At 44.9% G+C, this 13,834-nt stretch overlaps 1 protein-coding gene across 2 annotated transcripts in view; it reads right to left on the bottom strand.

The window, feature by feature from the left end:
* dennd3a (DENN/MADD domain containing 3a) overlaps positions 1-13,834 on the bottom strand; it is a 170,199-nt gene that overhangs the window by 138,549 nt on the left and 17,816 nt on the right. For both annotated transcript variants that reach the window (XM_085992426.1, XM_085992427.1), the window contains exon 2: positions 2,219-2,324. In XM_085992426.1, coding sequence (XP_085848552.1) covers positions 2,219-2,302 — 84 coding nt within the window. In that variant the 5' untranslated portion in view covers positions 2,303-2,324. The remainder of the gene's footprint in view (positions 1-2,218; positions 2,325-13,834) is intronic.

Raw genomic sequence — 13,834 nt, 5'->3', positions numbered from 1 at the left:
GACGATATAGATGGGTTGGTCAGATGGGCGGAACAGTGGCAAATGGAATTTAACCCGGAAAAGTGCGAGGTGATGCACTTTGGGGGGACTAACAAGGCAAGGGAATACACAATGAATGGTAAGACCCTAGGCAAGACGGAGGGTCAGAGGGATCTGGGTGTGCAAGTACACAGATCCCTGAAGGCGGCGGAACAGGTGGATAAGGTGGTAAAAAAGGCATATGGGATACTTGCCTTCATTAGCCAAGGCATAGAATATAAGAGCAAGGAGGTTATGATGGAGCTGTATAAAACACTGGTTAGGCCACAGCTGGAATACTGTGTGCAGTTCTGGTCGCCACACTACAGGAAGGATGTGATCGCGTTGGAGAGGGTGCAGAGGAGGTTCACCAGGATGTTACCAGGGCTGGAGCGCTTCAGCTATGAAGAGAGACTGGGCAGATTGGGTTTGTTTTCCTTGGAGCAGAGGAGGCTGAGGGGGGACATGATTGAGGTGTACAAAATTATGAGGGGCATAGATAGGATGGATGCTGAGGAGCTTTTTCCCTTAGTAGAGGGGTCAATAACTAGGGGGCATAGATTCAAGGTAAAGGGCGGAAGGTTTAGAGTCTGCAGCCTTCCGGACTCAATATCGAGTTCAACAATTTCAGATCATAAGCTCGGCCCCCATTTCATTTTCTCTTGTAATTGTTCCACTCCTTTCCCCCCCCCCCTTTCCTTTTGTTTCTCTCTCACACCTGGCAGCTATCTTTTGCCCTGCCAGTACACTTTACACCTAATCCCAGCCTATTACCATCTCGTCTAGCTTCTAATCTCTTTTACTTCTTTTGTTTCTTTTATTCTTTTGTCCGATCGCAGCCCTGCCTTCGATCTAGTTTCTTTTCTTTCCAGTTTTGAAGAAGGGTCCAACCCGAAACGTCAACTCAAATTTCTCTCCACGGATGTTGCCTGACCTGCTGAGTTTTTCCAGCATTTTCTGTTGTTATTTAGGTTTAGAGGGGATTTGAGAAAGAACTTTTTCACCCAGAGGGTGGTTGGAGTCTGGAACTCACTGCCTGAAAGGGTTGTGGAGGCAGGAACCCTCACAACATTTAAGAAGCATTTGGATGAGCACTTGAAATGCCACAGCATACAAGGCTACGGACCAAATGCTGGAATATGGGATTAGATTAGACAGGGCTTGATGGCCGGCGCGGACACGATGGGCCGAAGGGCCTCTATCCGTACTCTATGACTCTATGAATGGGGAGGTAGAGCAGCCAGTTATGGTAGCCCATGTGGGAGCCAACAATATAGGAAAAGAAAAGCCTGAAGGCCTGCAAAAGGAAGCAAGATTAGGAGTTTGGGTAGCAGGTGTAGGAGCTGGACAACAAGGGTGGTAATCACTACATTAGTCCCCCAACCATGCTGGAATCAGGAAGGTTATGAAGATAAGGGAGCTCAAATAGCTAAAGGGGTGGTGCTAGAATGAAGGTTTAAAATTTATGGGCCAGCGGCACCAGTTTTCAAGAAGAAGGGAGCTATTCTGCAAGGATGAGCTACATATGAGCAGGAAGGGAGCTAATGAATTCACAAAATTGCAGTATTGAAAGGATACTGAATTGTCAGAGGTGCCATACTTCAAATGAAATGTTAAAATGAGGTCCCAACTGCTTATTCGGTTGGATGTTAAAATTCCATTTCATGATTCCAGGAAGAGCACGGATTTCTCCCAGTGACCTGGACATGCCTTTTTTAACCAACGCCATTAAAAATAGATTAACTGGTGATTCATCTACTGGTTTGCGGGAACTTGCTGTGCACACAATGGTTACCAACAAAATAATGCTCACACACCTCACAGTAATTCATTTTATGTGTTGTGCTTTCAGACACTTCAAAGGGTGATAATAAAACCAAATCTTGCTTTTAAAAAGCACTTAAAAAAAAAAAACTGCAGGGGCATGGTGAAATAGTGCAACATGGAACCAACTGTGCTGTCGGTCTTGACCTTGCATCACAGTCATCCTAAGTTGCCAATCCTGCCATGATACTGTGGGGAGACGCCAGAGGCCAGGCGTGTCCACTAGGGGCTACATGGGAAGGCAAATCACAGGGAAAGTCAGCCCAGTACCATTCTCGGGTACCTCCAACTGTCCAGTTTTCAGCATTGGTAAATGGTAGACACCAGAAACAGATTTTTTTTATTTTATTTTTTATTTTTTATAAATACTACTTACCTGGCAAACTTCCTTCAATTTTTCATTAGATGCTCCCACAACTACACATATTTCCAATATTGCATTAGGTAGGACATCAGCCATGATTGCCTTGTCTTCTAAGGCTCTGAGTTGGAGAGTCACACAGGGGGGGAAAATGGGGAAAAGTTTAACTTTAAAAACTTGCCTGCGGTATATTAAACATTAAACAACATCTTTAATAATATGCCACTAAGGATTTAAACATTGTATAATCTCGTTAAAAACATAATATTGTAGAATAATTATGATCAATCCAGTATTTTTGTTAGAAATTAAACAAAATGAAACAGTCTTCATCTAAGCAAAAGGACTTAACAAGCCATGCAGTCATGTGTCACACTGATGCTCCAGAATACACAGTACAATGGTATGGCTGAAAAATATGCTCACTATTCCTCAAAGAAAATTCCAGATGTCTATTTTTCCTATTAAGGGATGACATGCAGGAGCCAGACAACTCCGCACAAGAAGCTGTGGGAGAGTACACATAGTGTGGAGATGCCGGAGTTGGACTGGGGTGGACAAATGTAAGAAGTCACACAACACCAGGTTATAGTCCAACAGCTTTATTTGAAATCACAAGCTTTCGGAGCGCTGCTCCTTCTTCAGGTGAAGTGGAGAAATGCATAAAGACACAGCTTATATAGTCAGAGAATCATGTCAGATGTTTACAGGTAACCTTTCCAACTGCCATTTATCGCACCTCGGCAGAGAGATAATCACAGCAGTCAAAGATAATCACAGCATTCACACCTTTGACTGCTGTGATTATCTCTCTGCCGAGGTGCGATAAATGGCAGTTGGAAAGGTTACCTGTAAACATCTGACATGATTCTCTGACTATATAAGCTGTGTCTTTATGCATTTCTCCACTTCACCTGAAGAAGGAGCAGCGCTCCGAAAGCTTGTGATTTCAAATAAAGCTGTTGGACTATAACCTGGTGTTGTGAGAGTACACATAAGCATACATGTTTAAATCCAGACTGCTCAAACAGAGAAAACCGGGAACTACAGGCCAGTTAGCCTGACATCAGTCGTCTGGAAAATGCTGGAATCCATTATTAAGGAAGTGGTAACAGGGTACTTAAAAAAAATCATAATATGATTAAACAGAGTCATGGTTTTATGAAAGGGAAATCGTGTTTGACAAATTTATTAGAGTTTTTTGAGGATGTATCTAGCAGGGTAGATAAAGGAGAACCAGTGAATGTAGTATATTTGGATTTCCAAAAGGCATTTGATAAGGTGCCACATAAAAGGTTGTTGAGCAAGATAAAGGCACATGGGGTTGGGGGTAAGGTATTAGCATGGATAAATGATTGGTCAACAGATAAAAAAGAGAACAGGAATAAACGGGTCATTTTCAGATTGGCAGGCTATAACTAGTGGAGTGCCGCAAGGATCAGTGCTGGGGCCTCAGCTATTTACAATCTATATTAATGACTTAGATGAAGGGACCGAGTGCAATGTATCCAAGTTTGCTGACGATACAAAGCTAGGTGGAAAAGTAAGACGTGAGGGAGACGCAAAGAGCCTGCAAAGGGATATAGACAGGTTAAGTGAGTAGGCAATAAGGTGGCAGCTGAAGTATAATGTGGGGAAATGTGAGGTTATTCACTTTGGTAGGAAGAATAGAAAAACAGAATATTTTTTAAATGGTGAGAAAATATTAAATGTTGGTGTTCAGAGAGATTTGGGTGTCTTAATACAAGAAACAGTGAGTTAGCATACAATTATGAAGGCAAATGGCATGTTGGCCTTCATTGCTAGAGGGTTGGAGTACAAGAGTAAGGAAGTCTTATTACAATTGTACAGGGCTATGGTGAGACCACATCTGGGGTACTGTGCACAGTTTTGGTCTCCTTCTCGGAGAAAGGACATACATGCCTTAAAGGCGGTACATCAAGGGTTCACTAGATTGATCCCTGGGATGAGAGGGTTGTCATATAAGGAGAGATTGAGTAGACGGGACTCTCTGGAATTAAGGAGAGATGATCTCATTGAAACTTAAGATTCTGAGGGGGATTGACAAGGTCGATGCCGAGAGGTTGTTTCCCCTGGTTGGAGAGTCTAGAACTAGGGGGCATAGTCTCAGGATAAGGGGCCGGTCTTTTAAGACTGAGATGAGGAGGAATTTCTTCACTCAGAGGGTTGTGAATCTTTGCAATTCTCTACCCCAAAGTGCTGTGGATGCTCAGTCGTTGAGTATATTCAAGGCCGAGACACAGATTTTTTGGACTACAGAGGAATCAAGGGATATGGGGATAATGCAGGAAAGTGGAGTTGAGGTCGAAGATCAGCCATGATCTTACTGAATGGCGGAGCAGGCTCGAGGGGACGCATGGCCTACTCCTGTTCCTAATTCTTATTTTCTCATGCTCTTACTTACAGCTTAACCTCAAAATTGATCGAATCCTGGGAACATATCATATACCTTTCCTCTTTGTCACAGCAAGTGCCACAGATAAATTGAGAAAAAGCACTAGTCACAAAAAATGTTAAGCAAGACTTTGGCAAGGATAACGTTGATGCAGTGCTCCTTCCCCAGTTCACTCAAGCACTCTTCCCCGTCCCTCAGATCAGAGATACTCGTTCCCTCTTCCACAGGTTCATGATAGCATTCTTTACCCAAGCTTTTCTTCAGAGAAGTACTTTTGCCCCAATTCATCTCTTACTGCCAGTCACGACTGTAGCTACTACCTGATGCCACTGCTTTATTCCAAGATCAAACTCTGCCACAAACAGGAATTTGTTAATATCGCAATAATTTTGCCATATTAGGAATTCCCATCCAAAGCATGCAGCTCAGTAAGATCTTGGAGCATAGCAGCATCATCAGGTGAGAACTGCAGCCAGGTCCAGTAGTGAGGGTTGAAGCATGGCAGGGCAGCAGGACAATTTTTAGGAGGGGAACAAAATAAACAGATTTTCTGCAGTTTAAAAATTAACTGTTTTTAAACAGTATCTTCTGAAAATATGACATAATAGACTTGCCACAGTACTTATGTTCTCATCCTGCAGAGTTTGATTGGTTTTGCCAAAGAAGTTGGCTTGGAGATGATGCTGAAACCTTGAGATCAATCTTTTGTGTATAACAAGCTACCTACCACCTTGAGCCTGACTTCTGAGGTCAGTCGATGACACACATAATAAGGCTATTCGTTGCACTAATTTTAAACCCAGTGTGCTATGGTCATGAACAGGAAACAATAATCAGGAGTCAGAAAGCTCAGGACCACTGAGATGCAACAAGATATTATGCACATAAATTCCTGCTGCGTATATCAAAACAAAAAAAAAGATTTTTAGCAGAAATAATTGGAAATATACACCAATGCAATTCAAAAGAGCAAAATTGAATGATTTGAAGTACCAAAAACAATGGCCTTGATTTTAAACACCCCCCCACACGACGGTCAGGATACGGTCGGGCAAGCGGTCAAACAGCTGTGATATTAACAATGGGGAGTATCTGGACCAACGAGTCTTCCACGATGGAAAGGCGGAAGGCTCATGAATATATTTAATCATATGATGCAATTAGGACTCCAATATGATTTTAACTACTGCCACACAGGGTTCGAGCAGGTCGGCAAGGTCACCAGGAGAGCCGTGGCAGCAATAGTCACAACTTGATCAATGTAGTTAAAATAAAAGGAGGCTTGATCTGAATAAAGCTGCTGCACTCACAGGTGCTTTCTCAGTTCATTGTAGGCTATGGTTTTGTGAGAATAGTTTGTTTGGGATTGAGATTTTGATACTTTCAACTTGGAAAAGGAGAAGTTGATTGTGGATGCTGCTTCAGCTGTACACTATTGGGAGTGAAGGAGGAGGAAAAGGAGCACCAGCAGCAAGGGTATGCTGAAGAGGGAATTGCAGGTGAGCAGCAGAGAAGGCAGCAACAGAGGGGTCATGTTCACAGTAGGCCTTACCCACCTAATAGGGCGTATAGACAGAGGTTCAGCTTCCTTGACCTGTTTGAGGCGCGGTGCTTTCGGAGGCTACGAATGCCAAGGCAGGTGGTCGCCGACCTCTACAGCCTCCTCGACGAAGACCTCCTGCCTGCTGGACCTGGCGGCCATGCCATGACAGTGGCGGCGAAAGTCACCACCTCCCTCAAGTTCTACGCATCTAGATCCTTCCAGGCAGCCACAGGAGGCAGAGCTAAGGTGTCACAGTCAGCCACGCACAAATGCATCAGGCAGGTGACCGATGCATTATTTATAGATAGATCACCTTCACAGCTAGGAACGGTAGTAGAGTGGTAATGTCACTGGGCTAGTAATCCAGAGGCCTGGACTGATGACCCAGAGACGTGAGTTCAAATCCCACCACGGCAGCTGGGGAATTTAAATTGTTAATTAAATAAATCTGGAATTTAAAAAAAGCTAGTATGAATAATGGTATCCATGAAACTATCGGGATTGTCACTAATGTCCTTTAGGGAAGGAAATCTGCCATCCTTACCTGGTCTGGCTTATATGTGACTCCAGACCCACAGCAATGTGGTTGACTCTTAACTGCCCTCTGAAATAGCCTAGCAAGTCTCTCAGTTGTAACAAACCGCTACGAAACACAAGAAGAATGAAACCGGACGGACCACTCGGCATCGACCTCGGCACCAGCTACGAACACGGCAACGGCACAACCAGCCCAGTCGACCTTGCAAAGTCCTCCTCACCAACATCTGGGGACTTGGGGGAAGGCCGATTTTAATATGATAAGGCAGGATCTGGCAAAAGTGGACTGGGAGCAGATACTTATAAGAAAATCCACATCAAAGCAGTGGGAGACTTTCAGAAGGGAAATAGAGAGAGTACAACGCCAACATGTTCCCGTAAAGGTCAAGGGTGGGACCAACAAGCAAAGGGAACCTTGGATGACAAGGGATATACAAAAATGCATTAGAAAAAAAGGGGGGCTTTTGGCAGTTACAAAAGACTAAAGACGGAGGAAGCCTTAGAGGAGTATAAAAAGTGTAGGGGCATACTTAAAAAAGAAATTAGGAGAGTGAGGAGGGGCCATGAAATAACACTGGCGAGCAAAATAAAGGAAAATCCTAAGATGTTTTATAAGTATATTAAGGGCACGAGGATAACCAGGGAAAGGGTAGGGCCCATTAGGGACCAAAGTGGCAATCTGTGTGTAGAGCCAGATGATGTAGGCGGGGTTTTAAATGAATTTTTTGCATCTATGTTCACTATGGAGAAAGACGATGTAGACATAGAAATCGGGCAAGGGGACTGTGATATACTTGAACATATTAGCATCGAGAGGGAAGAGGTACTCGAGGTTTTAGCAGGCCAAAAAGTGGATAAATCCCCAGGCCCGGACGGGATGTATCCCAGGCTGCTGTGTGAGGCAAAGGAAGAGATTGCAGGGGCTCTGACACAAATTTTCAGAACCTCTCTGGCCACAGGGGATGTACCAGAGGACTGGAGAACAGCTAACGTAGTACCATTATTCAAGAAGGGTAGCAGGGATAAACCAGGGAATTACAGGCCAGTGAGCCTAACATCTGTGGCAGGGAAATTATTGGAAAAGATTCTGAGGGACAAAATTAGTCTCCACTTGGAGAGGCTAGGATTAATCGGGGATAGTCAGCATGGCTTTGTCAAGGGTAAATCATGTCTGACCAATCTGATTGAATTTTTCGAGGGGGTGACTAGGTGTGTGGATGAAGGAAATGCTGTGGATGTGGTATACATGGACTTCAGTAAGGCTTTTGACAAAGTCCCGCATAGGAGACTGGTCAAGGTGGTAAGAGCCCATGGGATCCAGGGTGCCTTGGCAAGTTGGATCCTAAACTGGCTGAGTGGCAGGAGGCAGAGGGTGATGGTCGAAGGTTGCTTTTGTGACTGGAAGCCTGTGTCCAGTGAGGTACCTCAGGGATCGGTGCTGGGTCCCTTGCTGTTTGTGATCTACATAAATGATTTGGAGGAGAATGTAAAAGGTATGATCAGTAAGTTTGCAGATGACACAAAAATTGGTGGGGTGGTAAATTGCGAGGAGGAAAGCCTCAGGCTACAGGACGATATAAACGGGTTGGTCAGATGGGCGGAAAAGTGGCAAATGGAATTTAACCCTGAAAAGTGCGAGGTGATGCATTTTGGACGGACAAATAAGGCAAGGGAATACACAATGAGTGGTAGGACCCTAGGAAGTACAGAGGGTCAGAGGGACCTTGGTGTACATGTACATAGATCCCTGAAGGCAGCGGAACAGGTAGATAAGGTGGTTAAAAAGGCATATGGGATACTTATATTCTATGCCTCGGCTAATGAAGGCAAGAGCAGGGAGGTTATGATGGAGCTGTACAAAACGCTGGTAAGGCCACAGCTGGAGTACTGTGTGCAGTTCTGGTCGCCTCACTATAGGAAGGATGTGATTGCTTTGGAGGGGGTGCAGAGAAGATTCACCAGGATGTTACCTGGGATGGAGCGCCTCAGCTATGAAGAGAGGCTGGACAGGCTGGGGTTGTTTTCCTTGGAGCAAAGAAGGCTGAGGGGGGACCTGATTGAGGTGTACAAAATGATGAGGGGCATAGATAGGGTAGATAAAGAGGAACTTTTCCCCTTAGTAGGGGGGTCAATAACAAGGGGGCATAGATTCAAGGTAAGGGGCAGGAGGTTTAGAGGGGATTTGAGGAGGAACTTTTTCCACCCAGGAGGGTGGTTGGAGTCTGAAACTCACTGCCTAAAAGGGTGGTAGAGAAAGGAACCCTCACAACATTCAAGAAGCATTTGGATGAGCACTTGAAATGCCATTGCATACAAGGTTATGGACCAAATGCTGGAAAATGGGATTAGATTGGACAGGGCTTGATGGACGGCGCAGACACGATGGGCCAAAGGGCCTCTTTCTGTGCTGTATAACTCTATGACTCTATGACTTCTCCCAATTTTAGCATAACAGTCACACAGACGAATCAAGCAACAGCCTGACATTGTCATACTCACAGAATCATACCTTTCAGCCAATGTCCCAAACTCCTCCATCACCATCCCTGGGTATGTCCTGTCCCACCAGCAGGACAGACCCACCAGGGGTGGCGGCACAGTGGTAAACAGTCAGGAAGGAGTGGCCCTGGGAGTCCTCAACATTGACTCTGGACCCCATGAAGTCGCATGGCTTCAGGTCAAGGATGGGCAAGGAAACCTCCTGCTGATTACCACCTACCGCCCTCCCTCAGCTGATGAAACAGTACTCCTCCATGTGGAACACCACTTGGAAGAAGCACTGAGAGTAGCAAGGGCACAGAATGTACTCTGGGTGGGGGACTTCAATGTCCATCACCAAGAGGGGTTCGACAGCACCACTGCTGGCCGAGTCTTGAAGGACATAGCTGCCAATCTGGGCCTGCGACAGGTGCTGAGAACCAACACGAGGGAAAAACCTACTTGACCTTGTCCTCACCAATCTACCTGTCGCAGATGCAGATGCATCTGTCCATGACAGCATTGGTAGCAGTGACCACCGCATAGACATTGTGGAGACGAAGTCCCGACTTGACACTGAGGACACCCCTCCATCGTGTGGTGTGGCACTACAACCGTGCTAAATGGGATAGATTCTGAACAGATCTAGCAGCTCAAAACTGGACATTCATGAGGCGCTGTGGGCCATCAGCAGCAGCAGAATAGTATTCCACCACAATCTGTAACCTCATGGCCCGGCATATCCCTCACTCTACCATTACCACCAAGCCAGGGGACCAACCCTGGTTCAATAAGGAGTGTAGAAGAGCATGCCAGGAGCAGCATCAGGCGTACCCAAAAATGAGATGCCAACCTGGGGAAGCTGCAACACAGGACTACATGCATGCTAAAAAGCAGAAGCAGCATGCTATAGACAGGGCTAAGCGATCCCACAATCATAGGATCAGATCAAAGCTCTGCTATCCTGCCACATCCAGTCGTGAATGGCGGTAGACCATTAAACAGCTAACTGGAGGAGGAGGCTCCATGAATATTTCCATCCTCCATGATGGTGGAGCCCAGCACGTGAGTGCAAAAGACAAGGCTGAAGCGTTTGCAACCATCTTCAGCCAGAAGTGTTGAGTGGATGATCCATGTCGGTCTACTCCTTAGAAGACCCGATCGACTATGTCCACCAATGTATCCATTCTAGAACAGATATTCATTCCCAGAGCGTGCACAGCGGCAGTAAGCAAGCTACAACGGCTGGTAGCAGTGGCTCATGTGAGCACCCGGCTGCAATTTCCATTGAGGTAGCCACACACTCGCAGAGTTAAAAAATCCTGCGACATCGCCCCACATATGGTGGAAATGAACTCCTCCATCCTCTCTTCCATAGTGGGCAGTGTGTCAGGCAGGAATACCAATACTTCACACAACTGCATTCTTCTTTTCATTGCTGGCCCCCAGGGGTTCTGCATCTCTGTCCTGTTGAGCAGTGCTTGGAGAGGATGGCTCAATCCGCACGTACTCTCTTCTGCTGTCCTTGCCACCACTGCCTGCTCCTTCTCATTTGTGCCAGGAGAGTCACCAGGTGCCGGCCCACCTACCCGACTGAAAGTCCCAACCGAGGTGTTGGTATCTGTGCTGGTGCCTGCAATGCATGTATCCTGTGACGGTGCGTCCTCAGCAGGTTCGGTTTCCTCTGAGGAGTCTTCGTACTCTTTGTGTGATGGCACTGGTGTAGAGAAGAAATGGATAAGATTTAGTGATGGTACTTTGAAAATGTTGATATGCACATGAATCACTTGACCAGAGTTGTTGATGTTCTTAAGTCTACTGAAAAAGTGAAGTTCCTTCGTGGGAGATGCGGGTCGGAAACCCTACTCTGGTGGTCCACCAACTTCGCCAACTCTGATGCTCAAGGTGCCACTTATCTCAAGTGTCGTCTCCTCTGCCAGAGTCACTTCTGCTATCTCCTGAAGTCCTCCACTGGTCCTGGCACTCCCCCTGGCATTCTGCGCTCTCTTCTCCAGCAAAGAGGGTACAACAGACTTACGAGTAGCTCTCAAGAATGTGTGCATCCTACGGATGTAGTGCATATGGTGAAGATGAGAATCAGGCAGACGTAAAAGGAGTGGGAATGGCATTCCATTGAAGCAAGTGACCACAGTGCCATTTCAGGATGTGCAAGTGGCCACAGTGCCATTTCAGGATGTGCAATGAGAGTGGGTGGAAGTCGAGCAGGTCAGGTCAAATGAGATGAGGATTGGGGTTATTGGCAGTAGAGGAAGTAGGAAGCGGGAAGTGAGCATGTTACGGGAGTGAGGAGGAGAGGAGGTGCATCGAACCGCTGAAGAAAGTGATGGGGTGAGGAGTGCTGTGAATGGTGTAGAATTGACGAGAATAGAGGGGGTGCTGTGCAGGAGTTGAGTAAATATTACTATTTGCTGACCATTTCTGACCTAGTCAGGTCATGGAAACGGTTAACACTGTAACCACAACTTCATCTTTACACTCCTGCTACTAACTTCTTCAGCCACCTCTACTCATGTTGTGGCAGCTGTTTTTTTCTTACCACTTGTGGGGAATTGAACATTCCTCCTGGCCCTTACAGCACCCAGCAGAACATCCAGGAAAACATCACTAAATCATAGAGAGACCTTCCCTCTCTATGCAGACATTTCATTGATAATGTTCTTCTATGCTTCCTTCAAAATACCTCCCAACTCTCTACCTCTCTTCCAGAGCAGCACTGGACCATTAAGTAGGCGCTGGGAAATTGCCTCGAGTGGGTGGGCATCACACTCACGGACGTCCGTTAAAACTGGCCAGGCTTCCACATCACCTGTTAACGTCCCCCCACGCTCCGTTCCAATCTCCAGGTTAATATCAGGGCCAATGCCTTTACACCTGTCCCCTCCCAAACACACATACCTCAACCTGTGAAATGCCTTGTAATGTCTAGCCTGAGAAGCCAGGTGCTTCCCATTAAAAGTACAACATACTAAACTTCCTTTCATTATTAAATGAGATATTTCCACCATAATTAAGTCTGTATAAATGGACCCAACATGCATTGGAAGCACATATCCAGCAGCTTGGTAAATAATTTGGAATCAGTGACCCAAAATAAAATATGCCTACAATTTGATAGTTCCAACAGGAGGGAGGGGGTACTCTTTTTTGTGCACGATAGAGATGGTAGTCAAGCACAAGACTAGCAGCAAAAAAGTACAATATTTGCATACATTTCTAGCACTGGAGCTGCAAACTTGTCCAAAAGAGTTTAAAAACTCAGAGTATCTATCTGCATCTTTAAAAACTGAAAACCATATATTGTAGGAATTGTCAGATTCCTAATCAAAAGACTAAGATCGAGTCAGTCTGTTAACCAAACGAAGTTTAATACTATTTTGCAGAAGTAACAATCAAACGCAGGAGAACTAACAGGTCTATGCTCAATGCTGGCTCCACGAGGACTGAGGGAGAGAGCTCCACCCTCTGACGTCATCACGTTTCCCGCCGTTGGGAACGTCACGTGACCCACGTGGTGACGTCATCGCGTTTGGTCTTAACCCTCTAGAAACCGCGCTATTTACATGAAATAAAACGAATACAGGTACAGATTAATTCTGTTACAGATAATTATGTACATCGATATAAGAGTCCCTTGGTGGCTCTGCCACAATATTACATTTGCTTTGCATAATCAAAATTAATGTGATAATGTTATTTGGTAGCAGTAAACAAGTTTGAAAGTTTTTATTTAATTAAAATGTACATAAAGAAGTAAATTCTATCCACAACCCTTGGTACTGTCACATGGAAAGGTAAGGTAGCATGGTCTCAGTTTACATTGCCTCTATTTCTTTTTAATGCTGATTAAAAACATGTGACTGTTTTACATTTCCAACACCAGCTGTAAATAGACTTGGAAATGATTTTCCATTCCACTAAATTGTGCCTTCGTGGGAAGTGGGGTGTTTCACAAGCTTCACTGAAGTACAAGATTACATATTGATGCAGTTTCTCACAAGTGCTCATCAAAATTTGCATATAACTGAAAAATAACTGCTGGATATGAACCACTCAAATCAAAAGCCAAAACTGTTGGTGTAAAGTCACCATAACAGCCAGACTTTATAAAGTTGCACATCTGAAGACTTTGAGACGCCAATCAAAAACCTAAAATATCAAGCTAATTGATTGTGATGAGCATTTAACATATCTAGGGTGTATTTCTTGGACTTCGGTGTTTATTTTTAGCAATTTTTTATTTGCATCAAATTGGGTGCTTTGATTTTATGAAAAAAAAGTGAAACTCAGGTTCACATTTGGGTGAAGCCTAGTTCCAGGCTGAATGCATACAGCCAAGCAAGGTAAGCATTCAAACAAGGCCAGTGAGGGTCATGAAAGCGAGTTGGGAATGGAATCAGAATTATTGCTCAACTTTTATTTTGCTAATCATACAATAGATAGAAGTAGACATATACACACATCTGACGTAAAGGCAAAGGGTCTATTTTTGGAGAATGAAAGGGGATTGAGTCCGGATTAACCAGTCAGAAAAAATGGCAGATCAAACAGTAGACCATCAGCAGGAAATATTTAAATGCATCATGAATAAGATGCAGGTTGAGCAAAGAGAGTGCGTCAACGGCAGAAGTTCCATGGA

This window comes from Somniosus microcephalus, chromosome 7, assembly GCF_052327205.1.
Source record: "Somniosus microcephalus isolate GS21.2 chromosome 7, FLI_Smic_1.0, whole genome shotgun sequence".
NCBI lineage: Eukaryota > Metazoa > Chordata > Chondrichthyes > Squaliformes > Somniosidae > Somniosus > Somniosus microcephalus.
Note: the sequence above shows the minus strand (reverse complement) of the source record. Positions and strands in the feature narration are given on the sequence as shown.